This window comes from Phaseolus vulgaris, chromosome 6 (assembly GCF_051622355.1).
Source record: "Phaseolus vulgaris cultivar YP4 chromosome 6, ASM5162235v1, whole genome shotgun sequence".
Classification (NCBI taxonomy): Eukaryota; Viridiplantae; Streptophyta; class Magnoliopsida; order Fabales; family Fabaceae; genus Phaseolus; species Phaseolus vulgaris.
The window spans coordinates 4,447,031-4,470,648 of NC_143503.1; the positions used below are offsets into that span (position 1 = coordinate 4,447,031).

Consider the following 23,618-nt stretch of genomic DNA (forward strand, 5'->3'; position numbering starts at 1 on the left):
ATCAAACAGATCATAAGACACCCTGGGCGGTGCCTTATTCACGATGTACTGCTCAACAAAGATCTTCGAGAACTGTTGAAAATTGGTTATGTGGCCGTTAGGCAGGCTCACAAACCACTCCATCGCCGTCCCCTGGAGCGTACTCACGAACATCTTGCAGTAGACGGCGTCTGACCCTCCTGACAGCATCATCTGCGTATGGAACGTGGTGAGATGAGCCTCAGGATCCTCCACGCCGGTGAAAACAGCCTTAACCGGAACCACGCTCGTGGGAATAGGCGTGTCAGTAATCGCCTGAACAAAAGGCATAGGGAAAACACGAGGTGGCGTCGACGGCGCCACCTCTTCAGCAGAGGAACGTCCTTGCTGCTCCCGAAGAGCTTGACGCAGCTCCTCAGTCACCTTGCTAAGCTCTTCGTTCCTGGCGCGAGAGGCGACCAGGTCCTCATGTATTCTCGCCTGCTCTACGCGTGAGGCTTCCACAGTTGCCTGCAACGAGCGCATCATCTCTGCCATCTGCGCCATGGTCATGGCGGCGTCGCCTTCAGCAGCGACAGGCGCCACGGGGCTTGAACGATTGCTTCTCATTTTTCTCATGAACTTCAGCGAATCACAGGAATGCAGCGAACAACACTTCAACCACGATCGAATCAGCGATCAACCGGAGAAAACAGTGCGAAACTGCGCAAGAAAACTCAAGAACACCGTAAGCCTTCAAAGAAAACCACAACTTCACCGGAAACCACCGCTTTCCCGCGGACAACCAAACGAGCGAAAGAACTCGAACTTCCACCAAACAGATTACGTGTAAACAGCAGGAAACCTCACTCCGCCGATCGAAAAGCCAAACGAACGGTACAAAACGCAAATTCACCGAACGAAACTCAAGCAAACAGCGAACGATGGTTGCACCAGCACACAACCACGCAGGAAACTTCAAAAACTTCCAAGAACTCACGCTGTGGATGGGAGCAAGTTTTACACGGCCCCACGGTGGGCGCCTGATGATCCCGCCTGTTGACCAGAACGCTGGAAACTGCCTCGTCAAAGGATCGACGTGCGCACCGCTTCGAACCTCCGTTCCTCTTCGAGATCCACCTCAAGAACCTGCAAAGAAACAGAGCGGCGCCGCTGCGGCCGATCGCACTCCAACGCTCAAGTCAGTGACGGTATCACCAAATACTAAGAGAACAAGAACCGTGCAAATCCTCTCTCACAGTCAACTCTACAACTCGCAAGCGTAAAGAGTATAAACTGAATGTGCGTACCTCAGAAAGTTTGTTGAGAACTCTTATATACCTGGCTGTTTTCTCTCTCCTGGCAGTTACAGACCTGGACACGTGGCTCGCATCCAACTGTACACGTGCCATCATCTGGAGGCTCCTTGACTTGGCGCTGCTTCTACTCTCATTTTGGCTAAGTTACTTATGCATGGTACTGCCCAGTGCATAGCTAACTTGGGAGTGCGATCTCTACTGGAACTGGCGAGTTAGGGGCCTTCATACACCTTCCCTGTGGTCTCGCCGGCCGCCTTCATAATTTGCTTCTCTTTCATCTTCGGCGATGTGCTTTCTCCGGCGATCTCCAACTGCTTGGTCGCTTGGGTTTATATCTGGCGACTTCATCTTTAACCCGGTGATCGCCTATTCTGATATACTGGAGATCGGAACACACCAACTTAATAACTGGCGGCTTCACGAACCCCCCGACTTCCTTCCCTTCTGCCAGCCTGGCGCCTTGCTAACACGCCTATACTGTAGCAGGATGCCACGTCACCACTCCCGACTACCAGGGCGGTACAGGTTTCTTGAAGGACTACTTGATGGAGTCACAGGGAGCCCAGACTTTGACAGCTCCAGGAGGTGACCAGGGGCACGAGATGCCCGTCCATGGTGAGATTCACACCATTTCGGGGGGTTTCTCAGGTGGAGGATGCACGAGCGGTGATGATGGTAGAGGCATAAGAGGTAGACCAAGCCCTTGACGTCAACCTTGTTTTCACCAAGGCGGACCTCCGAGACGTCGTTCCCCACGACAATGACCCAGTGGTGATCTCGGTAGTGACCGCAGGGAGGAAGGTGCACCGTGTCTTGGTGGACCAGGGAAACTCGACAGACTTGATGTTCTGGTCGACTTTCTACAAGTTGTAGTTGTCTCTTGACCAATTGAGGCCTTACACAGGCTATTTGTATGGGTTTGTTGGAGACCAGGTGGAGGTGCGTGGACACCTAGAGCTGAGAACCACCTTCACAAATGGTGTCGCCTCCCGCACAGAGAACATCAGGTACCTTGTTGTTAATGCTCCCTCAGCTTACAATATACTGTTGGGCAGACCCGCACTGAACAGGTTGAGGGCAGTAGCGTCGATAAGGCACATGAAGATGAAGCTGCCTGACTTGGGGGGAACGGTGATCACCATCAAGTCAGACCAGAAGGAGGCTAAGAGATGCTACGAGAATAGTCTCAAAACAAAGAGAGGGGTGTTCACGGTCACCACCCGGGCTCCAAGTGCAGAGATCGCCCGGGAGAGGCGACCCGAACCGACTGGCGACGTCCTAGAGAGGGAGATCAGTGGTAGAAGTTTCAAGCGACACAAGACCAGATTGTCGAGGTCATAGCATGACACCTGGATGCCTTTGCATGGTCCGCCTCGGATATGCCTGGCATAGACCTTGACTTCCTATGCCATCGCCTCACAATGGGCCCCCAGGTCAGGCCTGTCCTCCAGAGAAGGAGAAAGTTTAACAAAGAGAGGCGGCAGGTCATCTTGGAAGAGACACAGAAATTGCTGACCGCTGGCCACATTAGGGAAATTCAGTACCCGGAGTGGCTGACAAACGTGGTCCTGGTGAAGAAGGCCAATGGAAAGTGGAGGATGTGCGTAGACTTTACGCACATCACAGACCTCAACAAGGCCTGCCCGAAGGACTCCTATCCTTTGCCAAGCATTGATGCCTTGGTAGATAGTGCCTCGGCTTGCAGGTTACTCAGCTTTCTGGATGCTTTTTCTGGGTATAACGAATGCAAGACGGCGTTCATGACAGAGTTGTCTTGTTATTGTTACACAATGATGCCCTTTGGGCTGAAGAATGCAGGTGCCACCTACCAGAGGCTGATGGACAGGGTACTCGCGCCCATGATAGGACGGAATGTACAAGCTTACGTGAATTATATTGTGGTGACCTCACAGGTTAAGGATCAACATGTCGCTGATCTAGAAGAGCTATTTACCATAATAACTTAGTACTGGCTGAAGCTGAACCCTGAGAAGTGTGTGTTTGGGGTGGAAGCAGGCAAGTTCTTGGGCTTCCAACTCACTGAGCGTAGGATAGAGGCGAACTCTGAGAAGGGCACTGCAATCCTCGCAATGAGGAGCCCGATCTCAGTAAAGGAAATGCAGCAGTTGACAGGCCGGATGACCGCTCTGTCCAGATTTGTATCAGTAGGGGGGACAAGGGTCACCCTTACTTCTAGTGCTTGAGGAGGAACAATAGGTTCATCTGGACTAGGGAGTGTGAAGAAGCATTCCTCAAGCTGAAGGAATACATGGCCAGTCCCCCAGTGTTATGCAAACCCCAGCTGGGTACGTTGCTTCGTCTGTACTTCGCAGTAACAAAACGGGCGATGAGGTAAGGTACCAGGCCCTAGAGAAGGCAACCTTGGTCGTGGTGTTCTCAGCAAGGAGACTTCGCCACTACTTCCAGAGTTTTACAGTACTGGTGATGACAGACCTACCTATCCACAAGGTCCTACAGAAGTCGAACGTTGTGGGAAGAATGGTATGTTGGGCAATGGAACTGTCAGAGTTCGATGTCCAGTATGAGCCCAGAGGCCCTACCAAAGGCCAAGTCTATGCATATTTTGTGGTAGAGCTCTCCTCGGCAAATGCACACCAAAAGGAAGCCAACTTCAGATGGTTGCTCTGTGTAGATGGGTCCTCTAACCAACAAGGCAGCGGAGCTGGCGTCATCTTGGAAGGACCGAATGGGCTATTGATTGAGCAGGCCCTACGGTTTGCATTCAAGGCCAACAATAATCAAACGGAGTACGAAGCCCTGATCGCTGGCATACTGTTAGCCAAGGAGATGGGTGCGCAAAGTTTGTTGGCAAAGAGTGACTCCCTACTAGTCACAAGTCAGGTAACAGGGGAATACCAGGCCAAGGACCCGCAGATGGCTGCTTATCTGGAATATATCCAGGTCTTGAAAGAGTCATTTCTGGCGTTCGAATTGGTACATGTCCCTAAAGAGCAGAATGCCTGAGCTGACTTACTAGCTAAGCTCGCCAGTTCAGGCAAGGGGGGCAGACAAAGGACCGTCATACAGGAAACCCTGAAGACACCTCAAACTTTCACCGCAGTTAATCTGGTGGGGGCCCATCAAGTTAGCACGTCGAGAGGAGGGAAGAGGAGTCATCGGTCACTGTCCCAGGAGACACTGAGAACGTCCAGGGTAAGTACATATCCAATTCTTGAGAGAAGGACTGAGACACACATTTCTGTTTCTTTGCCCCAGTATTGACTTGAGCATCGGAGTGCAAACGACCTTTAGGGCGCCCCTTTGTCTTTTAAGGTTCAGGGAGTTTGATCGAAAGAAAGCACAAACGAAGGCAGAGAGAATTGGGCGTGTGACCGTTGTTAGAAGTACGAAGGCAATCGAGTCAACCGGCAGGAACAACATCCTATCTCAGGTACGTCAAAATTTTAAAAGAAGTTTTTGCCACTTTTGACCTCATACATGTGTCGAGAGAGCAAAACTCTCATGCGGATTTGCTATCTAAACTTGCAAGCTTAGGCAAAGGGGGGAGGCACCGATCTTTTATCCAAGAGACCTTGAAAGCGTTGAGGGTGAGTGTAAGGGAAATGCCCAAAGAAGGCGGTTTCCAGGTCAGGCAAGTCGTCCCCGTTGACACCTAGATGACACCATACATACAATATCTAGCAGATGGTCTACTCCCATCAGACCCTGTAGTGGCCAAGATCGTAAAAAAGAATGCAAATAAATACATAATGGTGGATGGCCACCTCCTTCAGTATGGTTTTACACAATAAAATTTGCAGTGAATGGGATTCAAAACCAAGTTCCTTTAGTGGCCAAAGAAAATTTAACCACTACCCCAAACAAATTATTTAGTATTATTATGATTTTTATTATACTTATTATTATTAATAATATTAACAATATTCATAATATTAACAATATTAACAATATTAACAATATTAAAAATATTAATATAATATTAATAATATGAATATAATTTATATTATTATTATTATTAATATTAATAATAATTATTATAATATTAATAATAGTAATAATAATATTAATAATAATATTAATAATAATATTAATAATATTAATATAATATTAATAATATGTATATAATATTAATAATATGAATATAATTTATATTATTATTATTAATATAAAATATGTATAAATTACATTAATAATAATAAGTATAATAAACATGATAATATGACAAAAGAATTTGTCTGGTCTAGTGGTTAATGCTTCTAGTCACGGAAAGGACTTGGGTTCGAGTCCTGTGTCTGCTGCAGTTTGCTTCCAATATTAATTAATTAGGGATTTGTGTTCAGATACATACGGAGGCCGAACCCTAAGGTAAGACCAACTCGATGATGTTGTATTCTACCAATTTACTTGGCTGAACCCTAAGGTCAAACAACCACCAGGTTTTTGCATGGAATCTGACAAGTCCATGGAGGGATACAAAACGACGGCCAGATCTTTGGCGCCTTCAAACCCAACAATGTCGCAACTCGCCACATTATCTTGCAAAGCGTTTATGGTCTTTGAAAGCTCGTTTTCTCTTTTCTTCATGTTTTCTATTGCTCTTTGGAGATCGGCCACTTTTTGAGCTAACTTTTCCTTGAGCTCCTCCAACATCCTTTCTAAGTTTTTCCTCTCTTCGAACAATCAGGTGGAGTCAGCTTGAAGTTAGACGACCTCCTTTTGAAGGCCCTCTATCTACTCGATTTTCTTCTTTTCCTCTTTCTCTTTTTTCTTTCAGCTTAGAGTTGGTAAGACACACAAATGTAGTTACTTGGCCGAGTAAGTTTTTGGCATTGCTGCAAAGGCGCTCAACCAAGCTTGTCGACACGGCCTATATCATCCTCCATCAGGTATACCGACTTGTTGTGAGTCAAAATGTCAAAATCTGGATCCCACAAACTAGCCTTAACCTTCGAACTACACCAAATGTGATCTTGTATGGGTAGGGGTTGGATTTCTAGACCTCTTCCATCAGAGTGAGATTGACCTGAGGGAACGGGGACTTCTAATCCTCTATTTTTTCGGATGAGACCCGAGGTGGTTTCTTCGTCATGCTCAGACTCGATTTGCAACCCACCCAGTTCCCCTTTACTCTCCACTACAGATTCTTTCGCGGCCATCATTTTCTTCATCCGAGTTGTCAGGTTGTCCTTGCTGATAGTGGATAACATTTTTTCTGCAATGAGAAAAGAATATAAGTTCTCATAGTCACTAGCATAGCTGAAAATATAAGCTAAGCCGAAAAGATAAATACCCATATACGCCTTAAAAAGACCAAGATCATACTCTCTGGTCAGGATAGTCGAAGTATCAAAGACAACTTTGAGGCCTTCCAATAATTCACATATCCCTCGCTCCTTTACGTCCAGGTTTTCGAGACGACTGGCACTTTGGAAATGAGGTTTTGGCGTCCAATAAAGAGGGAAGCCATTCAACAAGGTCGGATCATCGACTGAAGGACAAGCCTTGATAAAACAACGCTTGAAATTTTTATACGTGGACTGGAAGAGGGAAACCACGCCTCTCCCTGACACGCTATTCAAGGACGACCACAACTGTTTTGTTTTCCAAAAGTTTTTGAATTCAAAGAAATAGAGGGATAAGTTAGAATTTATGACCTTAAACAAGAGGGGGGGTGAATTGTTTATAAACGATTTTTGCAAACTTTTAAGGTATAATGAATTCCAATGATGAATCACAGAGAAAGAAATCAAGGAGGCCAAAGAACAAAATTGATTAAGTTGATTTTCAAAAAATCAACTGGTTGTTTTTATCAGCAGTGAATAAAATCAACTTAAAGCAGATATTAAAGAGTTCAGGGAAAAAGATTAGCACACAAATAGATTTATACTAGTTCACTCTTATCCCAAGAGCTACATCCAGTTCCCAAAAACCACTAGGTATCCACTATGCAATCAATCACAGATTACAATCCACACACACCCCAAAGAAATGATCTTGAACACCTCAATAGCACACACTTCTCTTGGCAAACACACCACAGAATTCAGAAAAACCTATGATTCTGTACACACCACAAGTATTCCAGAAATACAAGAGAGAAAGAGGAAGAATTTCACCTAATCAATATCAAAATGAAAAATTACACAACAATCCTATTCCACTCTTTGTTAAAACCCAAAAGCTTGAAGTAAATCTTTGAAAACTAAAATCACTTTATTCAAATTGAATTCTACAATCTGTGTTCTATCTTTTAGGAGCGTAAAACAACCTTTATATACTCCAAAAGTTTGTTAAAAAACATTTAAAGCAGGAGTCAATTCAATTTTAAAACATTTAAAGTAGATTTACCAAACTTAACATAAATCTTTTATAGATTTTCAAAAAACAATCGGTTGAATTTTTGTAACAACCGATTAAATTAGTTTGGCAACAGAGTCAACCAAAGTCAAACAGTTTCAAACCAAGGTTATTTGATTTTAATCCTTTTGAAAAAGATGTGTTTTCAAAGAGAAGCAGAAAAACAACCTGTTGATTTCTCGTTTTACTCGGTTGTTTTTCTCTCAACTTGTTTGCAGGGGTTTTAAAATGTTTGACTTTAGTTGACTTTGCTGTCAAACCAATTCAATCGGTTGTTTCGAAAAATCAACAATTTTTTTTTGAAAATCCTTAATAGAATTCAGTTTAACTGATTCAATATGTTTTGTTTGTTTTAAAATTGATTTGGCTTTTGCTTTAAACGTTTTTAATGATTGATTGAAGTATAAATAAGTGGTTATACACTCCTGTTTCTTATGGATTCAAATTAACACTTTCAAAATCAGTTTTTCCAAGATTGCTTAAGGCTTTGGATTTTTTTGCTAAGAGTGGAATATGACTGTTGTGTATTCTTTCAATCCAATCTGTGATTGTATCAGGTGTATTCTCTTCCTTTCTCTTTTTAATTTGTATTTCTGTAAAGAATTGGTGCTACACAGAGTCAAAGGGTGTTCTGATATGTGTTGTGTTGTAGTCAAAGGAAGTGAGTATTCTTGAAGGGTTCAAGATCACTTCTTTGGTGTGTGTTATTTGTAATCTGTTGTTGGTTACATAGTGGAATACCTAGTGGTTATTCATGAAGGCACAATTGATGTGAAGAACAACAAGGACAAAAAACATCCATAAAACAGGTACAATACCAAGAATGTTAATGAATTTAATTCTACAAACTACACTTGTTTTGGATGTGGTAAACAGGGACACATCAAGGCTGAATGTCCAAACAATGTGAGCAGAGAGAAAGGGTGTTACAAGAAGTATAAGAAGAAAGACAAAGAAAGAAAAGAATACATTGATGATTCATCTTCAAGTTCTTCATCAATGGATGACGAGGAAGCCAATCTTTGTTTCATGGAAAAGGAAGAATTTGAATCAAGCAGTGTAAGTTCAAGCTCTTCCATTAATGTTGAAAATTATAGCCAACTTCTTGAGGCCTTCAAAGAGACTCATGAAGAATCTAATAGGTTGACCCTTTTGAACAACCAGTTGGAAGCTTTAAACAATTGGTTTGAAAATCGAGTCAAGACTTTGGAAGAAGAGCTGAACCATTCAAAAACTGATTTTGAAACTCTGGAAATGATTTACAAAAACTCTTCTTGCAAGTGTGATTCTAGCTTTTATGAAAACTGTGAATCACTTGAAAAGAAAGTCCACTACCTTTTAAAAACTGTGCACAAGTTTTCAAAAGGCCAATCCAATATTGAATCTGTTCTTGCTTCTCAAAAATGTGTTTTTGGCAAGGTTGGGTTGGGGTTTAATCCAAACAGCAAAAACAAATATGTTTCAAAACCCTTATCAAGTTTCTTTGAAAAACAACTTGTTGTTTTGTCGAAACAACTGGTTGAAATTTGCTTTTACTGCATGAAAAAGGGTCAAACTGTTAGATTCTGCAGAGTAAGAAGGTTTTCTAATCCCAAAGGTATTTTGAAAGGGGTTCCTAAGGTTTTAAAAGTTCCTAAGGCTCCTACTAACATCATTCGACCCAAATTCATAAGGGGAACAAATCTTGCTTCTTAATCTTTTCTTGTAGGTATCCTTGGCAGCCAAAAATCACTTTTGGGCTTGAAGAATGATTGCTAAAGGGAAGAACATCAAGAGAAAAGTCAATCTTTGTACCTACACTTTTCAATTGTATATGTCCTGCAGGGTTCTTTGAATGCCAAGAGACATCCTTGGCACATGCATAGTGGTTGGTCAAAAGAGAAACTTCAAGAATAAAGAGAGTATGTGTGTGTTCATTTCTCAATTTATGTAAGTGTGTCTTGTGACCATATGAACATCTCAAAGTCTTCTTTTTGGGTGAATCTATTGGGGTTCTCTGTGCTAAGGTATGAACAAATTGCATACTGCATTTTTCATCAATTTAAAAGGTAATTTTTTGTTATGAAAAATGGATGTAGCTAAGGTGTTAAGTGAACCAGTATAAACATTCTGTGTGAATCTCTCTATCCTTACACTCTAAATTCCTTTAAATATGTTTTTATAAACTACTGATAAAACAATTGTCTGTTTCGTAAAAACAACCGGTTGATTTTCTGCATCAAGCTTAAAAACCGTTTTGTATTTGGCTGGACAGATTTTCCATTGATTAATTCTTCATAGCCTTTCACTCTACCTTCAATACTTGCGAAAATCTTTCAAAAACAATTCACCCCCCTCTTGTTTTAGCCCTACAATTCTAACACTAAGCCTTCAACCAAACTTCATGGATTTGGAGACACCAAAACCCTTGTTCAACAGAATACATATGTGGTCGATGTAATACCAAAATAAGAGCATAGAATAAATAAAGTTCGAATGAATGCCCAGTTGTTCAGATGTAGCTGGATAGGAGAAACATTTAGCTCGGTCAAGATCTCTTTTTCAAAGATAGTTAGGGGCAGACACAATTTTATTTTGGTAAATATTTTCGTGTGGAAAAAGAAAAAATGGGCATTTGGGTTAGAGGACCCATCACGACATACAAGCTCGTCCTCACTGCACTCAACTACCTTAATTAGTCATTCATGTCTTTTACACAACCCTCCAGATTCTCTTAGTTCCCTTATTTTTAAGTGGATGGTATAAACAAAAGTCTGTTTCAGAAGTTCCTTTTTGGCCCAGGGATGCATAATCCATCTACGAAAATGATTCACACCTAAACACACTAAAGGGCTAGGCAGAACAACTTTAACATGAAAGAATAAAGGCTTTAAACCAGAAGCAGGTGACCAATCTCAAATTTGGAAACTATAAATAGGCACCAGATATGAATCTCAAACACAACATAAAAATACTACGGGGAGGGGATTGCACATACCCAATAACCAACGTGACAGGTGAGGCACTATCACAGGGGGCACGAGTTTTCTTTTTTTTTAAGAAAGGCGCGAAGATAGAAATGAAAATGAGGTAAAGAATGATTTTTTGAATTCAAGGGAGGTGAAGCGGTAGCAAATAAGGATCGTTGATTTTAAGCCACGTGTACGCCTAAAAAATGGCCATCTCATCCAAAGACGTTTCGAAACCCGTGTGTCACCTACCCCCTGACAAAATGTCTTGTCACTGACGGTACCTCCTGATCCCTTTGTAGCCTCTTCGCCTCCCTCTACTTGGCTTGAGGCTGGGGGTTGTGTATAGTTCGACATGTTCGGTCCATAATCTGAACATGTGGGTCTTATGCCAATTAATCAGATTGGTACATGTGGAGCATACCATAGCTCCACACATCGGTCCAAATACAAAAAGGTTGAGTATTTCCAAGCAAGCACTCATTTTTTGAAAATTAATACGGACCAAACACTAAATAAACATTATAATTGATTTAGTTAGTAGTTCGTCTATGATAATAAACAAAAGTTAACATAAAAAATCATAAAATTAATAAATTGATCACCATATTATTGAAAATTAAAATTGATTCAAGATTAAATTATTTAATTTATTAATATATATATATATATATATATATATAAATTAAGAAAATGAATTTTAGATGAAAAATAATAATAAACACAATAATTTAAAGTTATGCGTTTATGGGACACCTTTATTTTATAATAAGTAAACAATAGATAATAAATGGATTTTTTGAAATTCAGTTTTATAAAAAAAATTTAAAAAAAAATGAAGAAGGATGAGACATAAAACACGAAATTGACGCATAGTCACAATTCTACTTGTGATGAAGGAATTTTGAAAAAACAAGCGAAAAGAAAAAATTTATTTAGATCAAAACATGGCGTTGGTCACTTCAACTCCTCCGCAAGATCGTCCTGTTCGTGTCTACGCTGATGGCATTTACGATCTCTTTCACTTTGGTCATGCTCGCTCCCTTGAACAAGCCAAAAAATCGTATGTTTTTATAATAATACATCATATTTAGTTATGTATGCACATTTTCATTTATTTCTATCATGTCTCATTTTAATTTAGAACAAATCACATGAATCATCTTGGTTTAAACAATACTATAATACAACATCTTTCAATTTTTTTTATCTTATAAAACTCCATCAAATTTACATGTTCTATTAAGGATTCTCTTTCCATTATCATAAAATTGTCACATGAGATGTATATATAACTTGACAATCATCTTCTTTCCATTTTTTTGGAGTTGTAGATTCCCAAACGCATACCTTCTTGTTGGATGTTGCAGTGATGCAGTGACCCACAAGTACAAAGGCAAAACAGTTATGACAGAAGATGAACGTTATGAGTCCCTTCGTCATTGCAAGTATATTATATCATTGTTTCTTTTACTTTTCTAACTTACAGTTATCATATATGTCAGACAATAAAATGCACGTTACCTTTCAACAAAAGGATAGGTATATTTAATCTAATAAATGCGTGTGATATTGCTTTGAGTCAATTGAATAACACATTATTAACTATAGAAATCAAATATGAAACTTAAAAGAAAAACACATTTACATTTTGAAAAAATCGATCCAAATTTCCAAACAAGAAAGTACTAAATTAAGATGTGTATCTTGAATCTTGAAAAATATCACTTTTCCTAATGAACATAGATGGAGAAGTAAGATCATTTAATTTCGCTTAATTGTGTAGAAATTCATAAACCTTTGGTATAAAAAGAATTATGTGAAGAGAAAAAAGAAGCATTCAATAAAAGAGAGAGTCACTTTCTTAATAAAAGGAATGATTGTATTGCAATACAAAGACTTAGGCATACATCAATCTTTTAAGATAATACTAAAGTCTATTTGAATAAGGTTTTTCAAATTTATTTTCTAACTCATTATTCAACTATTCATAAATATTCTCATATTGAAAATATTTAATTCTCAATATGAGTAAGTTAGAGATCACACATTAACATGAGTAAACCATACTTTACTAATTGATTTTATAAGAATTGAATTAAACTTAAATCTACTTTTTAAGAAACATCAGTATAAATATAGTTCAATTATAATAATCATCTTCATAGTATGCAAGCTCTAGTATTTGATATACAATTGATAAACTAATCAAAGTACAATGTAGTGACCAAAAATTAGTTTTACTTTGTTTTAAACTTTAAAAAAGATAATAAAAAGTGTTCTGACACACTCAATAGTCCCATACACTTACGAATCAAGACTAAAAGTAATTTAAATATATATTCATTCCTTAATTTTTTTAGATTTCTTTTAATTACAAAAACATGACAGAGCTTTGAGTTTTAAAAGAGACAATAGCTCAGATGTAAAAATTGATTCTAATTATTTTAGTTTGACGAAACTGAGGTCAAAATAAGGAATAACAAACAATTAAACATGATTCATTACTCTTGTATTTAGGATCAAGTTTTGGTTTCTTAGAACTAGGGTGTATTTCTAATGAGCCAAATCCTTTTGGGTGGCTCAGTAGTGTAGTTTTGCATTGCTTCTTCTATACATGTGGAATTATAGGACCAGTTCATAGAGCAACAAATTTCACACATGCAAAATTGAATAAATATCCATAAACTTCTCTATGTAACCAAAGGTTGTTGTCTAACATTTGATACAACAATTTTTTGATCATGAACAGATGGGTGGATGAAGTCATTCCAGGTGCACCTTGGGTTATTAATCAAGAGTTTCTTGACCAGCACAGAATAGACTATGTTGCTCATGACTCTCTACCGTAAGATTAACTAATTTTCCCCTAATTCAATTGAGATCCTTTAGTAATCTTTTTCACAATTTTTCAATCTTATGTTCTTTGAGTGTACATTTGAAAAAGTCTTATAGAAACCTTTTCAAGAGTCATTTTATAAAAAAAAATTGGACTGAACACTAAAAGAAATCATGAAATAAAAAATAATTTTAGAGGCTAAAAATAATTAGTTCATATAGTGACTAAATTAGAGATTATTTTAGAGACTAAAAAAAATTGGTTTTTAAATTAGTTTATATGGTTGTTAAATAGTTTATAAATTGGTATCTAATTAACTACCAAGGTTTTAACTACCAATTATTTAGATTCTAAATTTGGTAGAAAAAACATTGGTGGTTAATTAGATACCAATTTAGAAATCATTTAACACTAATCAAAACTAATTTAGAAAGCGAAAATTTTTTTAATCTCTAAAATGGTCTCTAATTTAGTCAGTATAGCAACTAATTATTTTTTTCTCTAAAATTGTTTTTTTTTTATCAGCAATGAAATAAATTAAATTAATGGGATACTTCAGGGGTATCCCAACCCGTATACACTAAATAAAGATACTTTTCCGTAGGATATGAACCGAGGCTCACCCAACGAACAAGTAGCCAACATCACACATAGTGGGTATTTAACCCACCAGCTCACACATTTAAGCAAAACCAAAACATCAACAGGTACAACAAACGTGATCAAACCTCAGAAAGATGTGTTAAGGCTATAGAACCCACCTGCGTACCCAACTTCTTTCCTACATCACTATATACAAACCCAAAAAACTCTCCTACATTCATTTAGCCACAGGCAGCCTTCCTTCTTTACCCCTACTTATTGCTTCAGCATCTTCACTCCACTTCCGTCCATAACCTGCACCTGCACCTTTTACCTTTTCACAGCGTTCGCACCACGGTCCTTGTCTACACACAAGATGATGATGCCATTTGAAAAATTTCCTGAACCATGAACACCACTCTCCACTGACAACACTATATCCATTGTGGTTCAGCACTGTCTAAAAAATACCAGTACTTACTCTCAACCATGCAGGGTGTCTCCAGCATAAAAATCCTAACCATCCCAGGATCAGCCCCATAGCCACCCAGATTACTTCCTTCAACTGCACCCCAAGCAGATTAGGGGTACCCCTTGAACTTTCACTCACATCATCTACCAAAGACACCTTCATCAGAGTAAACCGCAGACTCATACTGGTTATTCCATTGACAAACTGCAGCCAGCATTAGAATCCCACCACCAGCCTTTCTTCCATTGGCACGCCATTCCCATCCAAGCCATGAGAGGACTTTAATTCCTTTCTTTTGAAAACTAGCTTCTGCAGTTCCTGAGGTGCTCCACACAACTTTAGCATATTCACACCCGTGACCTTAATATACTTGCACCTACAATTGCCTAAAGCTGATTCAAACAGAGAACAGGCGAGCAAGATTTTATCTACCCGGTCTCAGCTCGAAACAGTACCTTCCTCGGACCTCAATTCATTCTGCCAGCAAGATTTCTGCTCCAAATTCAACCACTCATACATCCACCCAACTCCATAGCCATCATCTGTACAACATGTAAGTTCACCATTCGAAAACTCACCCCTTTCCTTTCTCTATTCCACCACCAACCAGCAAACTTTAACCTAATACAAATCATTGGGTTCAACACCCAATCAGAAAAAGAGTAGGTAAACTTATTTCCTTTATGTTTTAACCATAACCATGACTTTATCTGGGCCTGTTGAAGGACTTCTTCCTCATCCACAACACTTTGATTAAAAACTACTGAATTCCTATGATTCCACAAACACCGTATGATGGTAGCCCAAACCCCTCTCCAGATCTGATTTTGTTTATTACTGTCGTGGGTCAATATAAAACTCTCAAAATGATTCCTAACATCGTTATGTTGGACGTACAAAATTCCAATCCATCTGAGGCATAGATCCTATACACGACTAGCAACCTTGCACTCCAGGAAGAGATGTTGGCAGGACTCCTCCTTAAGTTCACAAAGAGCACATACATATGTGTCTAGTGGGATCCCTCTCCTTCTCAAGCACATCCTAGTTGGAATTTTGTTCAGCAACACCCTCCAGGCAGTGAATATAACATTGGAGAACGTGTTCGTCTTCCAGAGGTGTTTGAAGACATCGATTTGAGGTCCCCTAGTCGCCCTGACTAAGCACTCGTACGCGGAGCTCACTGTGAAGCACCCTTTAGCCTCACATCTCCATTCGAGCGCATCCTTTTCATCCTTTCTTACTTTGGCCCTAGATATGAGGCCTTCCAGCTCAGCTTCTCTAAAATTGTTTTTATTTCATGATTTTCTTATAGTGGTATTTACAATAAATTTATTGACTTTTTTCAATTACTATTTTTTAAAAATCGTATTCATTGTAATTCTCTGACTAATTGAAGGTATAGAAAATTTAAATACATAGAAATTAAAATCAAATATTTTGTATAAATTATACTTTAAATTGTTTCAATAAAAACCTTTTTTGCTTTCTTAGTCACTGTGTCTATTGCGTAGAATCGAAAATTATTTTTGCTACAAATATATAACACTCTTTGTTTCATAATAAGTGCTTTCTTATTATACAGAATAAAGAAGGTTAATAAATAGATGAAAAAGTATAATAACCTTATAAAATTAACCTTATTATTACTTAAAAAAAATATATTAATAAAAACATTTCTTTTACTCGTTAATTTTCAATGAAATTTATTTTTTACTTTAAAAGATGCAAAACAGTAGTAACGATTATAAACAACGGTATTATAGATATATAAATGAAAAAGTAATCAATACTACATTGAAAAATTAAAATGAAATTTACTTCGATAGTTATTTTTTCTTCTATCACTCACTTATTTATGGGAAAGATGAAGTATTTAACTTAAACCTTAAAAATCTTATTTTAGTTCTTCAAATTTAGTATCTATAGACAAATTGGTATTTATTTTTCAATTTTAAGGAATTATAAAAGGTTTTTAGACTTGGGAACCAAAAGTCAAAATTACCTTAAATTTTGAAGAGGTTAAAAATATAATTAAATATATTATTTCTGTAAACCTATATTGATCATTGTTTCACAGATTTAAATGCTTATGTAATGTTTTGGTTTGTCAATGAATTGCTGACAGATACGCTGATACTAGTGGTGTTGCAAATGATGTTTATGAATTTGTATGTATATGAAATTTTCTTCCTTCATCATCAATTTTTATTTTTTTTGCTTTTTAAAATTTTGCTACAAATTTCTTCACCTCAATGTACAATAAGTTGTGTGAGTTTGTTTACAGGTTAAGGCCGTTGGGAAATTCAAGGAAACCCAACGAACTGATGGAATTTCTACATCAGATGTGATAATGAGAATTGTTAAAGATTACAATCAATATGTTCTAAGAAATTTGGATCGTGGGTACTCAAGAAAAGAGCTTGGTGTGAGCTATGTGAAGGTATAACTTTGATAGTATCGAAAATTTCACGTAAATTAAAGATAACGATATTTTATATTAAATGATAAACTTAAAATTTATTTGTTAATATAGTATTAAAATTATATAAAATTTATCTTGAAATAGTATAATAAGTTTAATTTAAACTGTTAAGGTTTAGGGTTTAGGGTTTAGGGTTTGTTATTGCTATACTAAACTATGGTTACTAAAAGACTTCTCGGTCTTTATTCATACTACTTAGTCCCTTTTAAGGATATAAGAGAGTTATGAGTCTCATAATTCTTTTAAAAAATCAAACATTTTAAACTTTAAATAACACAAAATAATAATGACAGACCTACATTCAACAGAGTTTCGTAGACTTATCCTATTATAAAATCTTTCATCCAATTGAGTTATTTTTTGGGCTTGTACTTCTGTAAGGACTCATTCTAGTATAAACACATTTTGATAGATAGAAAAGTGTTACTTATAATTAAAATATTTATAGTGTGAAATGAGTCATAAACTACTTTATACAAACTATTGTATACTTTATTAAATTTTTATTTTTAATCTATGAAAAAGTTTACTTGTGGTTATGAGAAGGTTTGATATATTTAACGAAGGAGCTAATGTTTTGTTGTGTTGGTTTTCTAATATATACAGGAAAAACGACTAAGGGTGAATAGGAGGCTAAAAACTTTTCAAGAGAAAGTAAAAGAACATCAAGAGAAGGTTGGTTTTTCATGTTAACATGTCATCTCATTTGATTAAGTTAAAGGTGTGTGAAACTTAGGGTTTGCTTCATAAAATAGAAAGAAAAAATGTTGACAAAAATATAAAAAAACTAATTATGCATGAGAAATAGAAGTAAAAATAAATATTTTTGATCGAAGAGAAATAGAAAAGTTATAAATAACTTGCTTATTATAGAATGAATTTAATGCATATATATATTTGTTGGTCATATAGATCCAAACTGTTGCAAAGAATGCTGGTATGCATCGAAATGAGTGGGTGGAAAATGCTGATCGTTTTGTTGTTGGATTTCTAGAAATGTTGGAAGAAGGTTGTCACAAAATGGTAAGGTAGTTTATATAGAAACATTATTTTGTTATTTATGCAGTAAAACCACTGGTTAATTATATAGTTTCTCATTTGGTTTTGTTTTCACTTTTTGCCTCTACTACACACATAATAGGGGACTGCAATTAGAGATCAAATTCAAAAGAGGTTAATGGGTGAGCAACCAAGCAATGATTCATTTCTTCTTCAAAATGGTGAGGATGATGGGGATGAAGAGTACTATTATTATGAGGGGGAGATTGATACTGATGAAGAATGTTTTGAAGAATATTTTGATGATGATGAGCTTAATCCCTTGAATAATTGGAAAGACCAAATAAAAAAGTAGGCATGCTTCATTTTAAGTGTTGAGTTCTTGTCAAATGTGAAACTTCTACAATTATATGCTTACTCCTTCTCTAAGGAGGAGGGCCTTCCATTTTGCTTGGTGGTCAAAATTTGCACATTTATCGTGTTGATTTATATATGAAATATGTTATTTTGTATATGTTTTGATATTAATGAAATAGAACAACGTTAGGGTTTTGTTGTGACTCTATTTCAAAAATTTGTATGATTAATAATCAAATCACAATTAAATTAATTCTCATATCTTTCTTATATATAGATTATTATCCTTTTTAATATTATAGATCTTTATGGTTTATATCTATAAAATTAAACATATATAATCATCTATGGGTATTTTAAATTAGAGATTTTTTAAGTTGAACGAAATTCTGTCACTCAACTGATTTAGAGATTATTCTTAGTATGTTGTTTGTTTAAACATTATTTGTCACTTAAGTGATGAAGTCAATAAGATGAGCATTAGAAAGTTTGAGCCACTAGTACAAATTTTACAACGACATATTAGGTTGGTTAAATGAGAACCAATGTAAACAAAAATGCGGTATCATTTTGGTAAACATTTGGCACATATTACACCGACTGGGCTATCCAACCGGTTTAATCTCTAGAATTGCATATAACACTGGTTAACCGGTGTTATATGTCATTCCTAGATTAATTTTTCTTAAAAGTTTTTAAAAATGACATATATCATTGGTTCCTCTATACAACCGGTGTTATATGTTCTTCCCAGAGTTTAAAAAAAAATTATAAATTTAACTCTGAACACTACATATAACACCGATTGGATAGAGGAACTTGTGTTATATGTAATTTCAAATTAAAAAAAGTTTTAAAATTTACATATAACACCGATTGGGCTACGCAACTGATGTTATATGTCATTTCAGAGTAAAAAAAAAGTTTAAATTAATAAAAAGGTATATTACACTAGTTATTACTCATAACCGTTGTAATATATGTTTTTACCCTATTTTCTTGTCTCACGCCCTCACTTTTCATTCGCGCTATTCTATGTTTTCTTGCTCAAGAGTTCATTTTGCTTCTACCAATGTTGTTGCCAACGCTGCTGCCACTGCCACTGCTAACCACTGCCTCCACCGCTCCCCCGTTGTTTCTCTCTTATTTCGTTCTCTTCATTGTGAGAGCATCCACACCGAACGAGATTCTTCCATTCACATTTCTATGCTATTTCGTTACCACTCTTGTTGTCGCCGCCACATTGCCTCCATAGCTCTGTCACGCTTTAGGTTAGTTTTTTAATTTCTAAATATTTCAATTTTTATTTTTATTTTTATTTGGTTTATAATTATTTATATAGATAATTAGTTTTATTATATTGTATTTGGAATATAATGTATTATGTTTTAAATTGGATAATTGTTATATGTTGAACGTATTGGTATTAGGTCTAATGATGATCGACCCTCGACAATGTTGAACGCTTCGGTATTGGGTTTAGAGTTTAGTATGTCATTCTGGAGCACATATAACACTGGTTGGGAGCCACAACAGGTGTTATATGTACCTTCTGGAGCACATATTTTTGAATATTTTATTCAGATTTTGGTACATATTACACCGGTTTTAACAACCAGTGTTATATGTAATTGATATTTTACATCGCTAAGATCTACATCGGTGATGGAACGAATGTTATATGTCTCATAGAACCAGTGTTATATGTGTTTTCTGCACTAGTGAGCAATACTCATTTGCTTGAGCAAGGTGTTTTAGAGCTTAAAATCGTATTCTCGATTTCAATCTCTTAAGTGAGATTGTCTCGCTTTAGTGAGATTGCCTTGCTTAAGTGAAATTGTATTACTTGAACAAAATTTGTAGAAAACTAGAACATTGAAAGAATATTAACGGACAAAGTCAAGGATTTTTTCTATTTCTATTTCTAAATTATACTCTTCTACTCAGCTTATTTAATTCAACCATTCTAGAAATTCTTTTGATCACTTTAAAGAGTCCAACCTAACCGTCAAACACTCAAGATTAAGTAAAACCTACATTTCTCTCTTTAGAGGTTATCAACCTTAAACCATGAATACCTTTCGCTAGAAAAGGAAATGAAAGTTTAGAAAAGGAAATGGAAGAATAAACTTACCTTCAACAAAATCTTGAGTTGGATTTTCTACAAAGTCCCTCCTATTAGCTTACATTTGGCATTTCTCAAGGAATTGTAGAAGAGAGGTTTTATGTAAGTGTCCTTGATGGAGAAGAAAGGTGGAGAATTGAAAATTAATAAAAGTGTGAAAGAGAATCTACTTTAAGAGGAAGGTTACTCACTTGTTATTGGCACTCATACCTTTTGCTACATCCACACTTGTTCACTCATATTTTTCAAATCTAAAAGAACCTTCAACCTGTTAGAATAGACGGCTTTAAACTAGAGGGGCGGTGAATTGTTTAAAGAGGATTTTCGTAAACTTTTAAAACAAGAATGAATTTATCTCAGGAAACTATTGATAAGAAATTCAGTTTACCAAAAACAGCAAACAAAATCAGCACAACCAGAAAAACAATCGGTTGTTTCACAGAAACAATCGGTTCTTTATACCAGCAAACAACAATTAAAACTGAATTTAAAGAGATAGAGATAGAGAAAATTCACACAGATGTTTATACTGGTTCACTCCAAATCCAGAGCTACATCCAGTCTTCTCAGAACCCTAAGGAAATCCACTAAGCAATCACAACTTGATGACTTACACAACAACCAAGAGAATGACCTTGAACACCTCAAGAAACATACTCTCCTTGGCCAACACACCAACACCAAGATTGCTGATCTTGATCCCCTCAAGAACACACAGCCAATCTCAGCAAACACAGAAACGAAACTTGTTTTCATAGAGTACAAGGATTACACTTGTTACAGAAGATAATCTGAAATCAATACAAGCAGAATCCTATTCCACAAACTTTGATCAATCACAAACTTTCAGCAATCTCAGCTCTTTGAAAAACTCAAAAACTCTTAGCAAAAACTTGTCAAAAGATTAATTCTCAAAACTGTTTTTCTGAATTTATTCAAAGATGTAGTTTGTTATCAAGTCTTAACAAACTCTTAAATTGCATTAAAAGATTGGTCAAAGTATTTAATGACTGGAGCGTAAGCAGTTAAAATCATTTAAAGCTCAGTCAAAGATAAAACAATTTTTCTGTTATGGTTCAAAACAAACAATCGGTTGTTTCCTCGATTCAATCGGTTGTTTTGGTTCTTAACAGTTCATCCATTTGAAAAACAGTATTCAATCTTTTTCAAAACACCTAAGTATAAACAATCGGTTGTTTCGACAAAATAATCGGTTGTTTTAACTTAGTTTGAAAACATTTTATCTTTACAAAGATTGAGATGCTTTATGCTTTAGATTCAATCAAGGGGTGGATTACAAAACTCAAACTACCCCAGAACTATACTGTACCGTCCCGTCCCCAGGCATGGACCCAAGGTCAACGTCAGCACATGCTGGGACCCCTCAAGGGACCCAAGGAAAGAAAGTCAACAGGTTGACCGCTCGAGATATCGCCCAAAGTAAGACATCGCCTAAGGAAGGAACATCGCCCAAGAAAGACATCGGGCCTCAACGATTCAGAACACTAACAAAGAAAGGTGGCTCCAAGGCCATAAGTTCTAGTCTCAGTAGGGGGTAAACCTGACTCGTGAAGTATTCACACCACTGTTGGGAGACCCTGGGACAGATACGACCCATGAGAGGGCCATGACCAAGGGAGAACCACGTGTATGATATGAGAGAAAGGTAGATACACCCCCCAGGGAAGTGACTAGTAATTGGGGCGCATGAGTTGGCGCCCAAAAAGTCAACCTACGTGACAGAAGCACTTCACAGAGAAGAGGGCTCACACGATGGAAAAACCCTAAGTTGGGTGGCGGCACTGTGGGGCCCTCTGCACAGAATAACGATCAAGCCAAAGGGGCACGTGGCAATACCCACGTACTCATTAAAGGTTTCAGGGAAAATTTGCCAAGGTACGCGATAAGTAAGTTAAGATTCGTATATTCCAAGGGACATTTTTATATGCTTTCAATGCGCTTTAACGCGTTTTAAACATGAGAGATGTATAAAAAGGGACCTCGGGGCATTTGAAAAGGGAGAGAGTTTTAACCTAATTCACACAGTTACACAGAGCATAGATACACAGAGCAAAACCCTAGTTGTCTTCGCGGCGCACTCCCAGTGAGCACAAGGCAACTGGGCAACACAACTCTAGTTACCCAGTTTTAGTGATTCAGTACAGTTATTTTCGACCACCTCCAAAGGGTGTGTCACCTTTGATGTTTCTCCCTAGTTGAGTTGATCGTCGGAGTGCAAACGGCCGCGAGGGTGCCCCTTTGTTCACTTCCCTTTTCAGGTGTCTTTGACGGAGCGAAACGAAGGTGCCCTAGCTCGCGAGGACAAGCCACGCGCAAAGATGATCCCGGTCAACCGGCGGGAACATTGGCTCCCACCGTGGGGCCGATATAAAATCAATCCCACCACACAAGTTTTCTCAGTTCCAGTTGCAGTTTTCAACCCAGTTCCTTCGAGATTTTACCAAAAGCCATTGTTTGTTGAAGAATTGGTGCAGTTTTCGCCAATCGCTTTTGGTTAAATCTCTGTGCAATCGTGTTCGTTCGAGTTCCGGTTCCCAAAACTCAGATAAGTTAAGAGAATTTCCAAAGAGCCATAACCACAAGACCTGCACGCGCTAGGAGTGAAGAGATGACCATGCAACAACTCGTGGGCATGATGCAAGGGCTGCAGGAAGCAATGGCAGCGTCGAAAGCGGAGCAGGAGCGCATGCAGGCGGATCTCGCAGCTTCTCATGCGAGAAACGATGAGCTCCACCGTGCCAACGAGGAGTTACGCCGTGGATGGCACGGTGGAGAAGAGCATGAGGCTGCATCCCCACCTAGGGAATTCACAACACCATTCTCACAGGCGATCCTAGAGACAGCGATCCCCAACACGTTCACGGGGCCCAAGGTAACTGATGGAGATCAAGCTCAAGTGGACATGGAGGCCAATCATCAAGAACAAGAAGAGGTTGAGGCTCAAATGGAGGACGCTCATGGAGTTAATAGCCCACCTCAAAGGCTTACAAGGAGCTTGTTCAAGGCTTTAGGGGCTAATGGACGTTTGTTTTCTCTTTTTGTAATTTCTTTGTGTTAGGGGGTGCTTAGAGGGAAACATGAGAAACCTCTTTTGTAAAAGCATCTTTAGATCTTTAGTTTAGGAAATTAGTAGGAAGCTTGGGGGTGTGTGCGTTTAGTAGAGAGGTGTAGACG

General features: G+C 37.7%; 2 protein-coding genes across 2 annotated transcripts; both read left to right on the forward strand.

The window, feature by feature from the left end:
- The first annotated feature begins 3,566 nt into the window (after window positions 1-3,566).
- Window positions 3,567-4,262, forward strand: LOC150026275 (uncharacterized). The gene has a single exon (XM_090303362.1). It carries the CDS (start codon window positions 3,567-3,569, stop codon window positions 4,260-4,262), a length of 696 nt encoding a protein of 231 aa, XP_090159488.1.
- Window positions 4,263-11,511: 7,249 nt separating this feature from the next.
- On the forward strand, window positions 11,512-18,320 carry LOC137833006 (choline-phosphate cytidylyltransferase 2). The gene is made up of 8 exons (XM_068641404.2): window positions 11,512-11,627; window positions 11,899-12,012; window positions 13,317-13,412; window positions 16,586-16,628; window positions 16,745-16,900; window positions 17,549-17,617; window positions 17,855-17,965; window positions 18,084-18,320. Exons 1-8 carry the CDS (start codon window positions 11,512-11,514, stop codon window positions 18,294-18,296), a joined length of 918 nt encoding a protein of 305 aa, XP_068497505.2. The 3' UTR covers window positions 18,297-18,320.
- The last annotated feature ends 5,298 nt before the right edge of the window (window positions 18,321-23,618 follow it).